Source organism: Rhipicephalus sanguineus, chromosome 2 (assembly GCF_013339695.2).
Source record: "Rhipicephalus sanguineus isolate Rsan-2018 chromosome 2, BIME_Rsan_1.4, whole genome shotgun sequence".
In the NCBI taxonomy this organism is placed as follows: Eukaryota; Metazoa; Arthropoda; class Arachnida; order Ixodida; family Ixodidae; genus Rhipicephalus; species Rhipicephalus sanguineus.
Window position 1 is genome coordinate 151,960,364 of NC_051177.1, and position 23,257 is coordinate 151,983,620.

General features: G+C 43.8%; 1 protein-coding gene across 1 annotated transcript; it reads right to left on the minus strand.

The window, feature by feature from the left end:
* Positions 1-332: 332 nt before the first annotated feature.
* Positions 333-21,815, minus strand: LOC119383803 (MAM and LDL-receptor class A domain-containing protein 1-like). The gene is made up of 10 exons (XM_049412963.1): positions 21,623-21,815; positions 18,736-18,941; positions 17,254-17,341; positions 15,914-16,159; positions 14,243-14,371; positions 10,544-10,698; positions 7,881-7,965; positions 7,241-7,360; positions 6,266-6,421; positions 333-400 (listed from the first exon to the last, which is right to left on the minus strand). Exons 1-10 carry the CDS (start codon positions 21,813-21,815, stop codon positions 333-335), a joined length of 1,446 nt encoding a protein of 481 aa, XP_049268920.1.
* Positions 21,816-23,257: the final 1,442 nt, after the last annotated feature.

Genomic DNA, 23,257 nt, shown 5'->3' on the forward strand with positions numbered 1-23,257 from the left:
CATTTACATTCTAAATACTACAGATAACACCCCCTATACTTTCCTTGGCGTTATTGTCTGTTAGTTCTCATTAAAAAATTGTTTCTGTGACACTCTACAATAAGATCAAATTGAAATAACATCGCTCTTTACCGCAAGTATTTACTGGTGTGTTATTCCGCAACTGCGCCGCCGTAAATGTGCTTCCAGGCTACTTACACAGTCACTTTTGGTAAAACTGCCGCTTTCTTACCTGATATGGAGTGATCTCACTGAAGAGCACGCTAGCTGCTGTAAAGTGTGAGAAGTGTGATTGTCCAGTTGCTTGCCAAACAGGTTTCCACGGCCCCTCCTTAGATGCCCGGACATTCAATGTCAACTGCGGCGTACTCGATCCGCGCAACAGGTAAAAGAACCTTATCTGGAAGGAGCGTAGAAGGAAAAAAATTGGTCCGTGTTGCGATAAATAAAAAAAAAAACAAATGCCAACCAGCTCTGACACTTACAAGAATGAGTTCTTGTGGTAGTTCATATTTCGAGTACGGTTAAAACTGGAAAAGACAAGCTAAGAACCAACTACAGCACGAAAGAACGCCTTTATAAAGTGCATTTATGCTAACTTGTTTGCATCGAAATGTTGTTCCAAGCCAAATAATCACAACAAATTAGGCAACGCAAGACGTCAGTGTCCATTCTGCTGTGTTCATCATTTCATCATTCTCAGCCTATCTAGATCCACTGCCGGACAGAGGCGTCTCCCGATGATTTTCACTTCACCCTACCTTGGCCCACATGCCGACTGCATAGGGTTATTTTCCAAAGCCGCATCAAGAACTGACATGTCCATGTGGCAGAAAAATTGACTGTCCCGCAGAATGCCTAAGTTCAATTCCAGCTCGAACCGTGATATTTATTAACATGAAACTTACTAAAGTCATGTCAGTTTTTGTACCACATGCCTTAAGTTCTTTCGTCTTAAAATCATAATTAACACCTCTATACCGTAATTTCAATTGCCGCAACGGATTATGACAGTTGAATTGTGTTGATTGCATCAGAAAACCAACACTGTGTTTGTAGCAAAGGTCCCAAAGGTAAGTTATTCGGCTTTCTTGGGAATGTTTTTCTAAATTCTTTACTATACCCTTAATGCAGCGGAGACAATAAATGGGAGAAAACGCAAGGCACGGTGGACATTACCAAGCTTCTCTTTTCCACTCTTCTTGCCTACTTCATGCCAACTGCTTAATTCCGAATCTAACATCTTAATAACAAGATTTCACATTTTAGGTCGAATATTAAACATGCAACATAGAAAGCCATCATAATAACTCATGATTTTATTCTTCTTGCGTGGGCTCTAAAGATTATTTTCATTCAACACGGCATTGCGCGCTCATGAGCCTCTTATAAAGAAATCTGCTGTGGGTAATGCAAAAACACAAAGCTATTATGCATCATATGAACAAGGGCCTACATCAGAAGGAGAGAGACAAGGAGGGAGCCAGAAAGGAAACTAAATCTTATTTTAGACGCAGGTACACGTTGTCTTCGCCCAGAGATGGGTGACATCTTTATTTCATGTAGCCATAACTTAAGGAAGACATTAGTTTAAAAATCCGGCAGATCCCACTCTATGTCTATGTCGTGCGAAGCAGTAGGCGATTAGTGGCCTATATCGAATTTTTCTTAGTGCTTTGAGCCAAGCATTGCGAGTTGGACCGACTTGTTTGTGCATTTTGAGTAGTTATGGGTGTATCGTGGGCAGGCCCGTAGCGAATAACTTTTTCGCGGCGGTGAGCGGTAGGAGAGGAGCATGTGCCGCAGGCCTTGACAATTTGACTAAAGCACCTATCTTGAAAAAGAGAGCCCATTTGATGAATCAACAATTTGAGGGGAAAGGGTGGAGGGCTCCTCGGGCCCTTCCACCCCGGCTACGGGATTGATACACTGACGCCGAAAGGGTATCCTATTGTCCGGCGTGACGTCAGTACTCAGCTTAGAGCACAGATGTCAGTTTTATTGAAATGAATTGTACGCTATGGGGCCATGATGTGCGCATCATAAGAAGCGGCTTATGCCCTATTTCACCTGGATGAGCAATGGCTGACGATAGCTTGGAGAGTCATAGGAGTTAATATGTAATGTTTATGCATTGTTACAAATGCCGATAGCGAACACTGCAACCATAGTTGGCGTTGGCACGATTTGACGCCATTATATGTTCTTTTTCGTAAGCAGTTTCAGACACTGTCGTATCTCTGTGGGTGAATACTTGACTGCCACGTAGAATGTCTGGGCTTGTTTGCGGCACTAACCATGATTTTCGACCTTTGCACCTCTCTGATATTTCCGTCACCGACAACGCTACCGGCGCCTGTCCCGCATTTTCTGCGACACGAGCTCTATAACGCGAACGCGTAAACATTTTTGAAAGACTGTTATTATTACCGTTCCTGGGTTGATACAAAGTGTGAATCACTTGTGGTTCATAGCCGGCTTCCATGGGCCGTAGTATACGGGTAATGTGCCATTCGTGACTGAGCGAAAGCGCTTGATAAAGTACGCGACAATTATCTCATGCTATTCACCTAAGGACATGTTCATCGTGTTCGTCATACACTAATGCCCTACCATGCAATTTTGGTATGTGTCAAGTTAAGGAGACGACCACGAGAGCGACAGACGAAGGCGGCTAGATAGATAGATAGATAGATAGATAGATAGATAGATAGATAGATAGATAGATAGATAGATAGATAGATAGATAGATAGATAGATAGATAGATAGATAGATAGATAGATAGATAGATAGATAGATAGATAGATAGATAGATAGATAGACAGACAGACAGACAGACAGATAGATAGATAGATAGATAGATAGATAGATAGATAGATAGATAGATAGATAGATAGATAGATAGATAGATAGATAGATAGATAGATAGATAGATAGATAGATAGATAGATAGATGTATTGTAGGTGTATTGTATTATTATTTTAATGGATGATCTTTTCAAGATGTCTGGACTGTCCTTATCAGGAGCCTCGAACAAGATTGTAAAACATTTGACGCAATAGTAGCATATTTTCCTAGCAGTCATAGATGCGTACTTGCCATGAATTTTTGGGGTGCGTTGGCTAAGTACAGTGGATTGACATGCCATACATGAACATCCTAACTGACTTTGAGAATAAGTGACCTTACCGAACATTGCTTAGTAGCGTCCAGTGTTGGTCCCACGATGCCAGCTTTTGTCTTCTTTAAGTCAGATTGGAGCATAATGAATTTCCCTGGGGATCAATTTAAAAGAAACTCAAATTTATTTGTTATATTGACAATTATCATTTATGGAGCAGGGTGTATTTCGCAATATAAGGAATATTTTTTTAATCATTTCATGCTGGGGAAACTTCGCTGGCATCGCTTGAGGTACACTAATAGGAAAGGCAAAGTGTACAAAACACGGTTAGGCAATGTCTAAGTTGGTGTGAAGAACAAGGAGCGGAGTTTGATTTACCATGTAAATACTAGACGAAAAAATGCGGTAATCTTACGTTTCAATTCAATTAGTCAACGAAGAGAGAAGGGAAGGGAAGCTGTCACACCGAAATATTCTTTAGATACGACATATTGCTCCCCAAGTTAGTATATATACAAGAGTCATTGCCTTATTTGTTTATGAGATACGGGGACATTTACGACTAGAAATTGATCAAAGTACATTGAGTTTCCTGATACTTGGTTTCGTGCAAGTAGCTTTCGAGTTCGGTTCTCCAGCCCACATTGAGATATTGTCGTTTGAACGTTCTACCTTAAAACACCAAATGAAACATCTTATATTATAAATTTCTATTTAAGGGCTGGGAACAGAGAAGCTAGAAGCCGTGTGTGTTCTTTTGCAACGACACTCTGTTCCCAAGCTGCGTATTTCTTTAACTTTGTCCTGTTTATTGATAGCGTGGCGCGGTGTGCATAGTTGGCCTTACGCGATGTGAACAATGAATCATGGCGCTACAGCGAATGCTGTCAAGGCACCAGCGCAATGCATTCCTCATTCCAAAATTTCCAAGCCACAGTTAATTGCATCAGTTATGAAACCACATTATGCAAAAACCAGCGCTACGTCCTCCAGAAACGCGAGAAATGTATTCAACACAATCACAACTCTTTCTATTACATTGAACTACATGACAAAGCACTTCAGTGCACAAATACTGATGAACGGTACGAGTGTGCTTATCCACATTCAAACGCAAACTTTTCAGAAAGGAGGATGGCGGCAAAACATAATAAGAGAAACCTAGTGTCCAGAACAAATATTCTCAAGAAGGCAGTAAAGCTACATTTATATTAGTTGGCATGGACCAACAACGAAAACAGTGCTTCGAGAAGAAGCGTAAACAATGCCGAACATTTAAAAAAAAAGCAATCCTGCTGCACGTCGGATGGGCATATACTCGATTTCATTTGCTGTATTCCGGTTAAAAAAAAGAACATGGTTCATCCGTGTGACATAGCAGTCTGTACCACAGGAAAATGAACCGTGTCAGAACTAGTTGATTATTTATTGTACATTGATATACGAGAGCTTGCACAATATATATATCGGTGTTTGGCAGCTATGGCATCATTTGACATGGATGCGCCCACGTTGTCGCCTAGCGGCACTTCTCGAGCCCGAAGACTAACGTCCTTGATTATGGTTAATCTTTTGCGGCAGCAGAAGTACTTAACGTATACGCCTGGGCACTGCATACGGTGATTCCCGCGCAAAGATGGCATCGACCAGCATATAATAAACACCGGAAGACGATTTGCGCTCATTCAAAGCGTCGTCATTTGAGGCGAGAAAGGCCAAGGTGTGTGCTCCCCAGTAATAGGGTAACCTATTCCTGTGCTCATGCATATACCACACAACGCTTCAGGAAAGCGGGAAGGCGTTCCGCTTCCTGCTGGCGTGTCGCTCCCTTCACCAAACCAACCAATGCGCAACATTCGCAAATCAACGTCGCTGGCTTTCTGTGGCATTTATTGCAGCAGTTTTGTTAGTCGGTGCTATCACACCCGAAGCAGTCAGCGGCGGAGAAACGCCGTTACGAAACACCATTAGTGCATCTGGAAGCTGCACTACTATGGCAACGAGCCGTCACTCGCTAATACGACGCGAAAGGCAAGGCACCTAACTGCGTCGTCCCCGAACCGAATCACCGCATACGCTTCATTGCACCGACCGCAGAGTTTCCTGCAATGTTGCACCGAAAGCCTCCGTTGTGCTCCAACTACCCAAGCGCTCTTTGTCTGCGCTCGTTATTGTCATGATGCAGTACCTCACCAGCTCCCAGACGGCGACACCGCCTCCCCCACGTCCCCCGCCAAGCAAGATCACCGTGAGATGGAGGTGTGTAAGCTATATAAGTCGCGTTCGTGAAATGTCGTGCATGTGCGCCGTAGAAGGCAGATCGCCCGGCCCCTACCTTCGCGGACCGAGAGATCGTGGGTTCGACATCCGGGTCGTTCGAATCCACCAAACCTTTTCTTCTGGGTTTTCTTAGTCTTCTTTTCATGTGCGGTTTACCGACGTCACTTTCGTGATGGAAATGATATCAGTGAGCTATTGGTAGAGCCCGGCATAAAACACTTGCTTGTTAACTAGAAAGTCTATAGTCAGGTACAGCTGTAGAAGTGTACGGCATTTCCATCGTACTTCCTACAAGTTTAGAAGCACGGAGGCTTGGGCGAATTTGTAAGACATCATGACACAACTTCAAAGCGCTAAAAAACATGGACAGACGAAAAAGAGTGGACACGATAGCGCTCGTCGTGTCCACTCTTTTTCGTCCGTCCCTGTTTTTTAGCGCTTTGAAGTTGTGTCATGGTTCCTACAAGTCTGCACCAATGGGCGCGCTCTCCAAACTGACGTCATAACCGGACGGCCAAAGACACCGCCTTCGGAAAACATAGCTGAGTGCATGAGCGGGAGTATTTCGTTAGTCGCGAAAATGTGGGCTCCCGCACTTCGGTCATCTGGGCAGAGCCTCTCCGGACTTCTTATGTTTACCCAATTATAGTCAACCAGGCCGCAACGTAATTACTTTGGACGTGATTTTCACAGTGAACAATGTCTCCTTTGACGCAAGTGAATTTTATTATTTTGAACTTGTTAACTTTAGTTAGATGGCTCGTAAAGCGGACTTTTTTACGTTTCTTACCCTTCCTGATGTTCAGAGGCATTGTTTTGTTGCAGGTAGAGTATTAGTGTTTCGTTTGTGAGAGCTTACCATCACGAGTGCCTGTTGTGTGATCTCGTGTCGGAGACAGTGCCAATGACGGCATTGCTTTCTTCAAAGCCCAAGTCCTGTGCGTTTTATCCAATGGAGCATCTGGCATCCAATCACAGAACGAAGTGTCGAAGTTGCAGCGGAGTCCATAGTCATCTGCGATCGGAAATGCAAAAAACGCGAATAAGCATTATCGGTGTAATACGGAAGGCTGTTTCATCAGTATGACTGTATTTATTGACAGCACAAGTTGTTTGAGAAACGAATTTCGCTAGAAACTGTTGTTTTGCCTTCAGTGGCTTTTAATATAATCGGTGACAAATTAGCTTTAAAAGTGTACTGACACAAAATTTCGAAGTTGGCTATACTTCGCCATACAAACCTCTCGTATACAAGGCGGCTTTGAGCAAGTGTTAAACTAAAAAAAAAATTGATGTTTTATTATCGCAATAAATCAATTTTTGCACGGTGCACCTATGGACACTAGTGTGATGTCAGTCTACATTGTCAATCCTGGTGACCTCACGTGCCAGTATAGCTAATTGTGGTGACTTCAAGTACTAAAGCAAACAAAATGACCACATTTGCGTCACGAACGGAGCCATGGAGTGGGGAAGCCTTGTAAACGTCACGATATCCTGTGGGAGCATATCACGAGAAGCCTATATCTTGTCGTGACGTCAATGTACAGTAGGAACCAAAACTAAATTTTAAAAACATGAATGAATTAATTTTTCAGAGTGCGCTCACGATTACCGGTGAATTTTCGACACTACCGAGGGCTTGGTTTTTGAGTTGACACAACCAACAAAACAAAAATGAAAATTTTCGTGTCAGTCCCCCTTTTATACCGATATGTTGTACCATGTTCTACGAGCGCAACGGCTTGATTAAACTTTGTTCGTTCATATATTATCTATTGAAAATAAATGGAACAGACTGACAATAATACTAGCACAAAACTACTACACTCACTGCACTTCGATTCATCGCTGTTGTCTCCGCAGTCATCGACGTAGTTGCAGATGTCTTGTTTGGCTATACAAGCCCCATTGGAACAACGGAATTGCAAGTCGGTGCAATTGTTCGACTTCGCTGAGAAAAGAATGACGCCTTATGAAACATACACACACATAATAAAAACGACATCGCATGGTATTATCCGCAAAAAACACATCCACAACACAATGATTTACCAAGGAGCGATACATTACACAGTATGAACACATGTGAGAAATTGCTTATCCTATATACCCCGTGCCCTGTTAGGTTTACACTGAATGTTTGGAATGCCCTTGGAGCTATGTCCGCGCACACAAACCACAGACACACAAGGACAGCTAGAGAATGTTTTATGAAACGTTTATGTCTTCTTGATTCTCCTGGTTTCTGATCACAAATCGCAGTGATTATAATGAAGGTCTGGTATTCCTCCAGCCAATGACGATGTGGAAGAAAAACGGATGTTGAAAGAAGTCGTGACATGAAGTAAAAGGCTCCTGGTGTCTCTATGTGACCAGTCCTGCGGTTATAGATTTTTCTTTACTATATTTCGCGCTCTGAATAGTGGTAATCAACTATCACTTATTGAATGATGAGCTGCTTCTCGTCTTACCTGGTAATGCACACCCGTAAAAACTTATGGCGTCGACAGCAAACATCGCATCTTCCCGCCCCTGTCGCCAGCTTTCGAAGAAAAACTGAAAAGTCAACACACTCGTCACTACAACGAGAAAAGCAAAGAATATTTTTTTTCCGTTAAACAACGCGCATTTATCAAGCTGTTCTACTTGTCGCAGCCTATAAATGTTGGAACGAAAAAAAAATTATGGCGGCTACGCACTAGTGCTGCCAGGCCTGAAGTAAGTGCGGAGCTGGGCAGCGTTCTTTCTTTCTGTTTGGTTTTCTCTTTCTTTTCCCATCGTTTCATTTCTTCCGTCTTTTTTGCACTCTTTGTTTCTATTTATTTATTTCTCTCTCCTCTGTCTTTCTCTTTTTACATTTGTTTCTCTCTATTTCTCTCTTGCTCATTCTGCCTATGCTATGCTTTACTCTCTCGCGTCCTCCTCTTCCTCCTCCTCATCCTGAAATCTCTGCTTTTCACCCTTACTTTCCTTTCTCACTCTCTTCGTTGTTTGTCACCCTCTCTTTCTCTCTCTCTTGCTTTCTTACTCATTCTATCTTTCTTTTCTGAATTTCTTTCACTCTACTTCTCTATTGCTCATTATTTCTATGCTATGCTTTACCCTCTTTATTGCTCTTTTCCTTCCTCTTCACCCTCACATCTCTCCTCCTAGGCCTTGCTTCCCTTTCCAACCCCATTGCTGTACTATACTATACAAGGCTATGCTATGCTCAGCCAGCGTGGCTGGAAACCGTGTGGTTACGATGCTCGCCTTCGGATCGTGGGAACGCGGGTTCGCATCCCGCCTCACCAAGAAGTTTTTTCGCCTAGAATGTTTCTGTTTCTTTTTCTTGCTGTCTTTCTTTCTATGTATCTATCTTTCCTTCTTTTTTTCCTCTCTCTCGCTCTTTCTTTCTTTCTCTCTGTACTCGTTCTCTTGCCCATCAGGCTATTGTATCTCGCGCCTATCCCTGTTATTCGTGGTCACCATCATTCAAGAGCTTGGCATCGTCGGTAGCAACTCTTTACATAATAACAACCTGTCTTCCTACTGACGACACAATGGAAATTTTAATTTCTTGACGAATGCACACGCTGAAGCCAAACTTGGGCTTGCCTGCACAAAGTGTGTTTAAATTCTCCGTGTATTACATCTGCCCGCTGAGAAAGCTGGACCCCTCGATACGGCAACAAGTGACGTTACATCGACCGACGATTCTGTACACCTTGAAGCTGGGGTCGGCTTTAAAGATCCCAGGTCTAAGCTCATTGTTCAATCCTATTGTGATGATCCACAAACCCAGCTCATCCATTTACTCTCTCTTACTCCAGACTTACACTCCCCAAGTATACAGAAGCAAATTGGAGGTCTAATTAACCACCCTGCGTTTGCTTCACTAGTGGTGTCTCCGACGCGCTGCGCTTTCGTTTCAGGAAACTTTACACCGGCACGATTTACAGCTGGAATACGGCGGTTACTGCGCTTAAAGTAGCATCAATGGTCGGAACAAAAAGTTAGCTGCGCAAGTGTAAGAAAGCAGCAGTAAAAGCGCAGTGGCCCGAGCACTCAGTGATCGTTTGCAGCTTTCATGTGGATGTTGAAGACTTTCCCCCTCCCCCCCCCCCCTCCCGTTCTCTCTCCTTGTGCACACAGCGTTCAACTTTTTGGTAGCTTCGTCTTTTTACTTCCCCAATTTCCGTACCACACAAGACATGTACTAGACCGGACATTTACCTGGTTCAAGGTGTCTTTCTCTCCGCACGTTTTTTCTTTCTGTCTTCTTGGAGGTATACTAGTATTGCAATTGAAGAAGTGATGCTTCTTCATTCCATTGGAAAGGATTCTGAGGCTGTTTGACATGTCTATTACAAGAGACCCGCGAAAGGCCGCCATTTTTTAAATGTTTTCTCATGCAGATGAACAATTTTATACAAAGAGCATTCACGGAGGAGTGGCAGAATTCAAGCCTATTTCTTTCAGTATCTCCTGTGAAAAAGTATGGGTGGGTCCACACAAAATATTAAAAGTAAACAAACGTGAGCGGTCCCGTGTGTATGCGCTAGTGGGCATGTGACGGTGTTCGATATACGAGAGAGGTTCTTTTAAGGTAGATGCGTTTGTGTTCACTCCATTTTTTTTAAAACCCTGCGTGGTAGCTTAGCGGCTAAAGTGTTACGTCGTTCAGCTCGAGTACGCGTGTTCGATTCCCTGCCACGGCGGCCACTTTTTGATGGAGGTGAAAACGCCAGTGTACTTAGATGTAGGTCGCACAGTAATGAACCCCGGTGGGTTGAAACTAACTCGGAATCCTACCCCCCCACCCCCCCAAAACACACAATACACGACACATACTTCCTGCCTCATAATTGTCATTTTGGCAAGTAAACCCTACAATGCACTTTTTTGCCATGTTTGTAACAAGCAATTTTTGCGATGGCCCTGCCTGGCTATCATTAATGTCTAATAAATCAGATAAGCTTTCTCGATCCTAGCTAGACCATGTGAATACGGTATGTAACGATATATGTATGTACCACAGAGATAAAATTGGTAACGTCACTATCTTTACAACGATTGGACATGTGACTGTATGGGAACGCTACGCTCAGCTTTTGCGCTAAATAGGCAGGCACTCACTTGTTTGTGTACTTACACTAATGGCTGTCCTGTAGCGCCCGACTGACACAAAAGCGCTGTGCCACACACCGGCACGTTTTGATACGCCATACACGCGGAGGGACCACACAGGCATTGCGTAGCCGCCAGCATTCAGGATAAGGGCAACATCTGCGTGCTTTCCGAGATTACCTAGAAAGCAAGAGGGTAACTGTAAATGTAAAAATTCTGTCTTTTGCGGTGCGTAATAGCAGCCACCCAATTACCACGTCCTCTCGTGTACGCGGGGAAACATCTATATATGTCGCCATGAAATCTTGTAGACGTTCTTTTATAAATACGAAGCTCCATCTCATACTTATGAGCCTGGAACGTGATGAGAAAGAAGGCTTGTTAATGTAAAGAAATAGATGAAGTTAGGTCAAAGTGAAGTAAAAATTTTGATAAGTGAAATAATTTTACTTCCAGAGAAGAGAAAGAAAGATAATAAGAGTTGAAAATAAAATTACAAAATAAAATTAACTTGACTTAAGCTCTAGATATGTACATATCACCTATTAATATGAAGCACATTTTACACTTTTACTTGATCCGGGGATTGGCGCGCGCTTACGCCGGAAAGAGTTATCTGAGAACGCGGCAGCGATTGTGCACCAACAGAGGTCGGAAACAGGTTTACGAGCCCGCACGAAGATATTAATGTTTCTTTTTAAAATCATACTTGAGTTCATGCTATGCCTTAATGGTTCAGTTGTTCTGCAATATTAGGAGCGTGCTTTCACGTCTTCGACTGATTTGGTCATACATAACTCAAAAGAAGATCTTTCTAACCCAGCGATGAAATGTTTTCGCGACACGAGTTTTTACCGTGACGTGCTACAACAACCAGGCACGGACGCGTGATTCCAGAAGCAAGTGGTCTTTTGAAAACTGATAAACCTGTTGCGAAGAATTGGCTCACGTATACCTTTGACAACGTTGATCCATACGAAATGGCACGCGAAATATTGTAACAGGGACCTCAGTTCAGCGGAGGCCAAGAATATTGGGGAAGGGCTATAAAAGGAGAAAAATAGTGATCCGCATGTTTGCATACAAATTTTCTCAGGAAGAAAGCTTCATCCTCAGTAAAACGTTCCGCATGATATTCCGATAATTCCATAATATGGCGAAAGCCTTAGAACCCTCACCAAACGCGAATATTTACCGTCGTTGGCAGAGTGAACACGAGTCTTGCAAAAAATCATAATCACGTGATAGCGTTACCATATGACGCCACCAGGACGGCAAAAATAACGAAAATTTGTGACGTCACCATGACGTCAAGGTGACATGACTATGACGTCATTTTGACTTCGTATAACGTGACGCCATCACATGACATCGTCGCTTGGTCAAAGGTGGGCCGATCACGAAGGCAGTGCAAAACCAGGTGACGTACAGTAAGCTTGCAATGCTTCTGATCCTGGAGGCAGTGCAAAACCACGTTAGGCCCAGAAAGCTCTCGGAGGAGAGCAAGGGAGGATCGATACTTCGACTGAGAATAAAAAGTCGCCTTCAAGTCGTCTTAGGCGAATGCATAAGCGACCCTGTGAGTTTTTGTTCCCTTGCGCAATCCGTATGTTCTCCATATGTCTTCCATATGTTTGCCATAGAATTCCATAAGAATTATACGGAGACATACGGAATCATTGGAATAGCATACCGAACATTTCAGCATGGTCTGATGCCATAAAATTTGTCCGCGTCAGGAATTCGAACCAGAGAGCAACAGCGCTGTGGAACAGTGATTTTACCATCTAAGCCAACCCAGTAGCTAGCAGATCGCATCCGGACGGCCAGGTGACCGAGAGCTAAAGGCACAAAGACGCTGAACTTGACAAATAACATCGCGTGATTCTGCAAGATGGTAATCCCCCCGCTTGCAATGCAATTGTCTCGTCTTTAATTGTTCCGTCCGCATTGTCATTGGCCCAGCAGAACGTGCGATAGTCGCGCTGAGTCACTGATAAGCGATCCTGATGGTGATCCTGATTTCCTAGAGCGCGTCATTATTGGTGAATATTTTTTTTTTTTCATATAGTAAATAAAAAAGGTAACAGTTTCGCCTCAAGCGCGAAGCAGTGAATGCGACGACAACCAGTTGGAGTGTTATACAAAGTAAAATTAGCAGCTAACTTCCTTCCATCCGATCTGGCGTAACTCAACAAAACGCCGGCGTAAGGAAACACCCCCTCTGCTGCAAGCGAAGCGACCTTTGTGCTGTCGATCGTTACAACGCAAACAAGAAGTACAAATGTATGAGTCGTCTCCTGATACCTGTCAGGACAAGGCGCGTGCGGCCTTGACGAGGTTATGCACACTTCCTGCCGTGCCCCCCCCCCCTGCCGGCCCCCATGGGTCCTTGCGCGACGGAGGACGGCCGGTGCGTTTCATCTCCGTTTCAGCTGTGATCGTCGGCTGCCCCTGCGCGCTTTCACTAGCAGGTGGAACATACGACGTGCGGTGCGATGTTATCACCGTGGGACTTTAGACCGAACCTCACGGTGGTGTCAAGAGCCACGACGAAAATGCGGCTCGAGTGTCATTATAATCACTCTGGCAATAAAACTTCTGGTTAGCTCAGTCGGAGGACGAGCGACTGACTTGGAAGGGCGTCTCTGACGGGTTTGAATCGTGGGCAAGGACAAATATTTCTCAACAGGTAGCTTTCTCCCCCCCCCCCCCTGAAAAAGAAAACTGTATTTGTAGAGTTCTGTTGCAAGCATGTGGATGACATTTCTGTCTCTTTAAAGAATTGCGCATGATATGCGCCACCACGCATAAATTAAGCGAAAACGTGAAAATAGACGAGCTATGGTTTTGCCGTTCCCTATTTTCGGCACGAAGGCAACACCGCTTGGAAGCCGGAAGAGTATTTAGAACGTAGTACACGTAGAAAAGCGCCAGAAATACCTTTAAAATACAAAGAATATAATTTTACCTTATGTGCATGGTGCGCATGTTCAAAGGGAGATTCTGTACCGTAATCTGTGGTCACGTGGTAGGTCTTCGTGGCTAGTGCCAAGCTGTCAGTGTATAGCGTTACGAATTGACGTTTTTGCTGGCTTTTCGTACCATCTTAAAATTACGCAGCACGTCGTAGAAGAAGAAAAATGTTTAAATCTGTGTGCGCAGCGTTACCCAAAAGTAGCGCTTTCAATATCATCTTTCTATGGTGAATCGCGGCGTGAGTAATCAGCCACGTAGTCGGTTCACTATTTCCGAGATCACTAAAGTACAGAAATGATTACTACGGAAAATATAACCTGTAAACGATTACAAATGCGGTGCCTGAAATTTTCGGTTTTGTTCTGGTAGCGAGTATCTTTTTGTTACTCAAGAGTGTTTAAATACGTTTCTTTTCGTCTTAAACTTCCCAGTAATCTAGCGAGAGGTAACTCTAAAAAGTTTGATACTACTACATAAATAACTTTTTCGGGGTGACTTTGGACAAAAAGAGTTGTATGCTAAAAAAAGAGCTACACAACCTCGGATGAGTGAATTTAAGGTGCAGTTTTTAAAAAAAACTTCATCAGAAAATTACTAGTGATTGCGTCATCTTTTTCCAAAAGGAGCTTCCAGAAACAAACTTTGCAAGTTTGTTTCGAGCTGTTAAAACGCTTAGATGCCTCAAATGAATGTAATCGAATTTTTTTCTAAAAAACAGAAACAAACCAAGCTTTCAATGACTTACCGTCTCCGGCGTAATTGTACCAAAACTCTATTGTACACAACTTGTCAGTGTTCCTTATGCTGGGGGAATGAATACCGGCATGCGCCGGGACTCGAGTAGTTATATTCGAGTACAAGAGCAGGTAGTTCCCTGCAACATCAAGAAACACAGGATAAGCTGATAATACCCAAGATTACAAGGACTTTAGCTCAACTTCAACTAAATTTCGTCTCCTTAGGGAGCGATCTTAAAAGCTGTTTGTTAATTAACTCAATGATAACTGTACACGTCTGCGACAAAAATCAAGAACTTTTGAGAAATGTTTCCCACCATTGGGTCAACACAGTGTACAATTGGCTGGGATATACGGCAGAGGTGAAAACAACCTCCAGGGAACCGCTGAGTATAGGAATTACAGAAAATTTTAGTGCGTACATTGTGAATATGCTCTGAAATCTGGCACATTCAAGTAGCGAAGCTTTTCGACAGTAGGTTCGATAGTGTAGTTAAGCATTAAAGCAACATCAAACAGACTCGGCAGATGGCCACTGGCTGAGAGCTGTTAGGCAATTGCTAGAAAGGAAAGTTACAGCGCCAACTTCGCAGAATAAGGCGACGAGAGGCAAAAACCTGGGGTTGGCCTTCTTTTGAAACAGGCAGAAACTCCAGTCATCATGGCGTTTCCTTCAGTATTAACATCGAAGCCATCGGGTAGAAATATTAGTACACGATGTAAAATTACATAGATGCGTAAACGATAGCAAGAAAGTAAATGCCTAAAAGACATGTGAATATAAGAGTTAAAACACGGCGCTCACTCCTCTGACGCTCAATCCCCTGCCTTTCTACAGTATTGCGTGGCTGCGACCGGCCTTACCTATGAAACCTTTCCTTAAGACTTCGGGATGCTTGTACATTTTCTCAGCAATATGGTCACGGTAACAAGATTTCATGAATGTGTGGGTGGTTGCCAGCTGCATTCTATCGCTGTGGTGGCCTTTGCTGTATAGGCTGTGTTCCCCTTGCTTTGCGACTTTGCTTTTTCGCTGAGGTTTCTTACGGTATTGACGGTCAAATGACCGTTGCATTGAGGTTAAGCTGCGTTATCTTCCAGTTGCGCCAGGGTTGATGATATTAGTGGCAGTGGTCACTGCTACCTGAAGCCTAGCAGAACGGGCCTCTTACCTAAAGCCTAGCAGAACACGCCATCAAGGCGTGTTCCAGACCTTGTAGGAACAGCTTTTAACCCCTTCAAAGTTGCCGCTTCTGACTTTAGGAAAATTATTATTTATCGTGTGAGAAATCGTAAGATGTAATACGGCTAACTATTTTTCCAAACGTTCACTGCGGTCAGCTGCTAAGGGGGATATATTACATGCTAATTTCGCCCATCTTAAACGTACGACTATCCGGCTGCTCGCTAGTTCAGTTGTGTTAACTGGCGCTGGGACCTTTTTACACTTCTGATGTAAGTAGTAACGCTACTTCGGCCAGCACATGATGAACTATATCAAATATGAGACTCATTTGGAGATGTTTCGTTCATATAGTGAGACATGCTGTGTACAATTCCACGACTGTATCTCGAAATTTAGCAAAATATTTCGTAACACTTTCGCTATGGTTATCGTATTCCTTCCCTTTTACTTTCGAGCGTCTACGGCGGGTATACGAAATATTGGAGTGGCTCACCGCTACGCCTTTCGTCTGATCCTGTTGGTGGCGATCCTGGTACTCGTCCAATGGGTGCGTGATGCCAGGCCATCAAGCCACGGTTGGCGAAGCCCCTCGTGTCCCAGCCGCACGTGCTTTCGGAGAAGTCACACTGGCCACAGCGTTGCTCATCGGCGGCGTTTTTGCAGTCGGGCACAAAGTCGCACACTTTGTGCCCTGGCACCGTCTGGTTGTTCCCGCAGTTGAACATGCGCGTCGACCGACCTTCAACGGCGCAAATGAATGACATCGTCAGTTCACAGCAACTGATATATAGGAATACTGATATCTGCGCCGCTTTCGTCAATCATTTTCAGGGATGTTTATTTATTAATGACGTTTTCATAGTCCTGCTGCTACTTTGATTTTCTCAATCATCTATTGCTTGAGCGCATATATGAAATCAGTTGAGACTCTTATTTCATTTTTGTTGCTTTTCTATTTCCTTTTATAATAAATGATGTACCCCTGACACTGTGCAGCCAGGCATACTAATTTAATAAAGCACTTTAGATATTATTGTTATCGGTAAAAACACTCAATTGACATGCGTTGCCATAAGAGGTATCAGTAACCTCAAATACCCTTGATGTCTCCCAATACTACATAAGTGCAATTACTTTATTACAATGTCTGTCATAAATAACCTTAACGCGGCAATGGGTTCATTGTATCCTGACATCATAATCATGCTTCAATCATTTCAGTAAAGCGTCGAAAACAGCAGGGCTGAGTGAGGTCAATACGAATGATTACCGCGATTATTTGCCTGTAAGGGGAGAACAGCCTTACGGTGACTACACACGAAGAATATGAGATGTCAATATTAACAAAAGACAAGCGGGAAGGATAGGTGTACGTGTCCTTCAGTACGAGAACCAAATAAATCGACAAAGATAGAACACAAAGAAAGCCAGAGTCAGCCAATGCTTATGAAACTATACTCTTATATAACATGCAAGAAATTATCATCTACTTTAACTACCTCTTAGATGTATCACTAAAACAGTGGGCACAGCTGTTTTCGTGGTTTATTCACATTGGTTTAGTTTTATTACGGCTGTCCATTGGTCTTTCACCTGCCCATTCTCAGTTTTTATGGGCTAGCATTTTGCGCTAAAAGCTACTCAAGTACTTTCTCTCGTTATCACGAGAAACGCTGCTACCGTTATCGGTAGCAGTGTTCCGGGATATATGTCCCGGGGGTTAACCTCGTGCACGATGCCTAATTTTACTCTCTCATATATTTGATTAAGTCTTGTGCAAGCGGGATGCAGAGTACTGTGCGAATAATTCGTTTATATATTCAGTAAATTCACCCATTTCGTCGCATGGCGTCTCACTGAGCAGAAGATCATCAATGGCCACGAATCCTTTGTCGCTGCTCCCGGAGAGCGCGGTAATGGTCTGGAAAAAAAGAGAAAGGCGTGAAAGCATCTCCGATTACCCTAATATTATTTTGCTCCCTTACTGCTCACGACAAACACATAGATTAGAACGGTAGAACGAATATTACAGAGGAGATAGGTCATTGTGCTCAGCAGTAGGCCACGAATATTTTTCGACATTCGTTGGTTTTTCTAATAACAACTCAAATTGGCTTGCATATGAGCTGTTGAAAAGCAGATGAAAGTACATAATAACGTGTTCTATGGGGGCCTGTTTTGAATAATCATTCCAAGGCACGCATACAAATGATTGGCAAGAGCTGTTATTCCATAACGGACATAGCCCTTCAAAAGGAGTCCACGCAAGAGCAGAGTGCTTAAGTGAAACCGATGGCGATAAGTATTAACCAATATCGTGAATTTTCAACCTTCTATTAGGAGCCTGCTTTCTCCAAGTAGTTTTATTCTTGGAGAAATATTCTCGTAATACTGTGCTTTGTTGTGCTGAAAATGTCACTGTATACACAAAACTTGTTATTTTTAAACGATACTGTATCAGGAAAACAAACTTGTAAACATTGCGTGGATTGAACAAGCCGCAAACATACAAAACTGCCCCTTTTATACTACCCTTTCAACGCCCATGGCTAATATGTGCGTGATTTGTTCGCCCCGACAGCAGCCTCCACTGACAAAAAATAGCAAATTTGTAAAGAAAAAATGATTTTTAAATACTTGAATAAGAATAAAGAGAGAAGACATGATAAAAATGGTGGCCGTGTGGTTGATCCAGCAATTATCCATGAAAATTACCCGTGAGCAGTCTGGTGTTTTGAAACGCTTAACGTGTTTTCATTTTGCCGTATACCGTAATATCCCGAGTCATCGCTCGCGCTTCCTTTATAAAATATATACACTACCCTCTCTACTCCCTCTCCTCCCCCCTCGCCCAACCCTATAAACGCCGTATCTGAGTGTCGGGCTGCAACAGTTCGTGGAATGAATTACAAGTTACTTCAGCAATTAAGAGCCCGTAATGCACATCACTCTAAAATAAAGAAAATTCATCCATTTGGAAACAGAGATCTACGCTGTGGGGACATTCATAGGCGAATTATATTATAGCGAAATTTCTCGCAGAATGCGGAAAGGTACTCATACAGCAGCTATCCGCCACTCTTTTACGACAGCATGATTCCCGCGGTTGGGTGCACATTTATTTATTTTACTCATTTATTTTTTCGACAATACATGGCATTGCCCGCGGTCAGGGCACAAGGAGGCCTCCTGACGTGGTCCTGCTCGCGCCACCGAATCAATTATATGACGAATCATTTAGAGGGATACGTGTTATCTGTGGCTGCCAGTTATTATTGAAACAACGGAGGTCTTACCAAACTGCGGAGGCCTTACCAAGCTTCTCGTGAACTGCAACTGCCGGCGCTTCCAGACATCATCCACCGCTTTAATCTCATCGCCATCCAGGAAGAGCCGCACACCTCTCCTCAATACGGGCTGATAGTACCAGAAGGAGACGCAATTGTAGCGGGAGGGTTCGCGAAGCACCAGGGATGACTGGTTGCCGACTTTACCGGGACTCTTGTAGAGTAAGAAGTAGCCTATAAAAACACAAGGTGTGAGTGTAGGTAAGAATATGCACGTACTGTGTCCTCCCAGTAATGCGTAGACGCTAGTTCATGTAGGCTTTTCTTTTTAAATGCGAAGCATTTCTTAGCGAACCTCTGGCACTTTGAGCGTTTCTATCTACGTATTTATCTATCTATCTATCTATCTAGCCGCCTACGTCTGGGTGCTCTCATGATCGCCTCCTTAACTTGGCGTAGACCAAAATTGGCATGGGAGGGTAAGAGGATCTGACGAATATGACTCTCGGGTCGTGACATGAAGAACGTGAAAATCCTGTCGCGTACGTCGTCAAACCCTTTCCACTAGACACGTGTGGCACATACCCGTTTACCACGGGCTAAGGGGTACGGGTATGCGCCACAAGTGACTGACAGTTTATATCTACGAAGGAACGGCGAGAACAGACAATGGTAACTTAAATGCCAGAGCGTTAAGGAAAACCGACATCGACAGCGTTGACTCGACGATTGGAAAGAATGAAAATTAGGATCCCAGCAGGAATCGAACCCGAGCATACTTCGTGGCAATCAGGTATTCTACCACTGAGCCACGCCACGTCTATAAACTGGTTTGGAAAAACAGCCTACGCAGGCGTAATATCGGTGCAACGTCAATTGTGGTTGTGGTGCTTGCTATCTAATTTTACAAGAAAGCAAGAAACACTACATGATACTCCTACGATGTGTAGTCCTACGATACAGGCGTGATATCAGATTAACGTCTGCAGTTCCAGTGTTGGCTCCACTTTTATAGCAGTCTAATAAACATTGTTTGTATTGCTGATTCAGCAAGCTATATTGAAGCATTGCTCGACCCCGGAGGAATATATTAACGATAGTTGCATACGATATCCACATCACCGCACAGTGCATTTCGTCCGCCAGAACGACGCAGTGTCCTCTTCATTTCTTACGAGGCTGGGCGATGGCCTCATGCTGACCGAGGACGATGCCACATTGATTGACAGCCGCTTTGTAGACTAGGCTACGTAGGCCACATACGCCCAGGTATAGTCTACGAATACGACAAGCTCCATCCACTGATGTTGGTCTACGTAGCACTCTCCAGGCCTACCAGCCTCGACGGATTATACCTCACCAACGCGAAGGGTGACTTCAGATTCCGACATGTCGCCTGCTCTATCGACAGACAATTTGTCGACGAAATGACCGAGGCATGCACGATTTCCAACAGCTGTACTATACCGCATACTTCACTACACATGGACCCCTCGTCACCGCGATCACGACCTGATCCGATAACAAGTCAGGACCAGCTGCTGGTGCTCACTGATCACGGGGATGATGACCTTGTTCAAGAACTGTCAAGAACTTCTTCCACACATGCACACGGGTTCGTGAAACGTGCGTGCGTTTTCCATCATAAGAGACAAGTATAAGCACTACATATCAGCTTACCGCTTCGGGTGTTGGTATAATACCCACGTTGCCGTTGGCAGCGTTACCCAACTGTAAACAACTGGTTATACAACACATGCGGCTCTTCAACATATATGTGTGCGCATAAAATTTATACAGATCTTTAGCGTCATTTTGTAACGTTTCGCTCAGTAAAAAAAAAAAAAATAAATACGCCACAGTCACCTTCCCGCCGCACGCTTCGCATATCATCGACTCCCATGGTACGTGGGATCTGCCGAATTTTTTTTTTGAAAATACAGAACTTTAGAAAATGGCCTATGGCAGATAACATAATCGTATTCCTTTAGCTCAGTTACTCTAACTCTAGAAAATTACTCCCAAAAGATATAAATTAACAATCGACTATTTACGGGGATTTGGTAATCAACTGTTTTACTACTTACCTGACAGTGTCCATATTGTAAGCCGCCGATAGTAACCGCTGAAATGAGCTTTTTGTGACACCTGTTTGTTATTTTACTCTTCTGCCACGCCACATTACGTATTTTCACGCAATTCCTTGCGTGACATCACGCCTGCATAGGGTCTTTTTGCAGAGGAGTTTCAAGCACCGGCGTGGATTTGAGGTGGAATACTCGACTGCCACACAGAGGGCCCCGGTTCAAATCTCATCCGATCCTGGATTTTATTTCTATATTCATTTTTTCTTACTTCGCACAATAGCGGTTACGGGCACCAGTGGCGGCGGCGACTCTCGCTGTAAAAGCTCTCGCTGTACTTTTACAGCTCTCGCTGTTAAAGTAGTTGCACATGCGGGTACCAGTTACAGTAACGTAAATAATAATAACTAAAGCAGATCGTGGCCAAGTATAGAGATAAGGCGCTCTTGCATCTCTCAAGCTTAACCACTAGTGAATTTAGAAGCACTCACCATCTTCACTCTGTGTCGTATGGTCTTGGGAAAGCAAGTCGAAAGATCCTGCTCTCTCTACTTCGAATTTTGCCTCTTCATCTGAAAAGGGATCAACTTTTTAAAATACGAGTACAGAAAGCGATGTCATAGTAACGCGCATATGTAATCGTACATATGTAATGTAACCTATGTCCCCTAATTCAGTGGCCCGCATGTCATGTACGAGGGTTGTACCAAAAGTAAGGTTCCCATATTTTTTACAAATAGAAAAACATTGTGTTGTCATTAGTTTATACATCGTTGAAAAGCTTACACTTTTGTCTATTTTTCAACATAGTCTCAATTTTTTCCGGCACACTTTTGTAGACTGTGCCCAACTTTTGCATTCCTAAGTTTAAGACGTCTCCCGCCAACCCGTTGAGGAAGCGCGTGGCCTCTTCTCGCACTTCATCCTCGCTCTTGAAGTGTTTGCCACTTAAGTGTTCCTTCACCTTGGGGAAGAGGTGATAATCGCTGGGGGCCAAGTCCAGGCTGTACGGAGGATGAGGCATAAGAGTCCACCCAAATTTCTTCAAAAACTCCTGCGTTTGACGAGCGACGTGGGGTCGAGCGTTGTCGTGAAGAAGCGCTACTGCCTCCGTCAGTCGTCCTCTCCGGTGCTTCTGGATTGCTGACCGGAGTTTGGTCAGCGTTTCACTGACGAGATTGTCGGCGGTGTAATGGAACACCCATGTTTCATCTGCCGTGACTATAGAGTCCAACAATTTCTTGTTGCCTCCCCCCTCACATTGTTGAAGCAACTTGCGAGAACAGTGAAGGCGTGGCTCCTTGTGTCCGTCAGTCAGCACCCGGGGGACCCAGCGAGCACACACCTTGCGAAAACTCAACGTTTCTGTTAAAGTTCTTTCAGTTGTACCGTGGGAAGCTTTAGGAATTCGTTCAACAAGTTCACGGACGGTCACCCTCCGATCTTTGAGCAGCTCACTGTTGATCTTCTGGACAATCGCATCCGAAACCGGCGGTCTTCCACTCCGTTCTTCAACGTGAACTTCCGTTCGACCCTCAGCAAAAGCCTTGGATCATTTGCGGACGTGCTGAAGGGACATGCTATCTTCACCACAAACCTCAGTCAGTTGCCGATGAATCTCCACGGGCGGTAACTTGCTTGCGTGAAGAAAACGGATTACTGCTCGAACCTCACACTTGGCGGGAGCGGCGATCAACACTTCCATCTTTGACGGCTGCCAAGCGAACGCTGAGCGAGGTAGCGAATTGCGGACGGGGGGGGCTCGAAAGAGGGGGAACCACTGCGCACGGAACTGTTGTCGGATTTAGCTTAGCGCCTTCCTTCGAGGCTGTAGCTCAGTGGGAACCTTACTTTTTGGTACAACCCTCGTAAACATGGTCATGTAGGTTCGCCTAGCCAATGAGAGAACACGACGGCTTAGGGTGCATTATTTGCCTGATCGCCTTGAAACGTTTATTTCGTTAGCAGCTCCGCTGTTATTGAACATTTTGCTACATAAAATCACTGGTGTCTTAGCGTTTCTCTGTCTTTGTGAAGCTTGCGCCTATAACCATCAATTTACAATAAAATTTGAATACCGACATGCAGCGCTACATGTGGACGAGTTGTCATCATTGAAAAATGTTTTGCTTGGGGTGTATGATCTACCGTCTTGGTGATGATGTCCTGAAGAAGAACGTTACCATGAACAAGGAAAAACAGAAAATAGAATTACTTGTTTGGGTAACATGAGTATCACTTAAGGGATTTTTAAAACTTTTTTCTTGTTAATTTGTTAATTTGTGAGTCTATTGTTAATTTATTCTTTTCTATTAATATGTGTAACTTATCGGAATTTGCAAAAGCTTTCCCCAGGAGCTCGAAGGAGCTGTCAGGGTGCAGATCTTAACTGTAAAAATCAGGTCAACAACTTGCCTGTTTTGACTACATGCAATGGCAGACATTCCTGTTCGAAAGTGCAGTAAC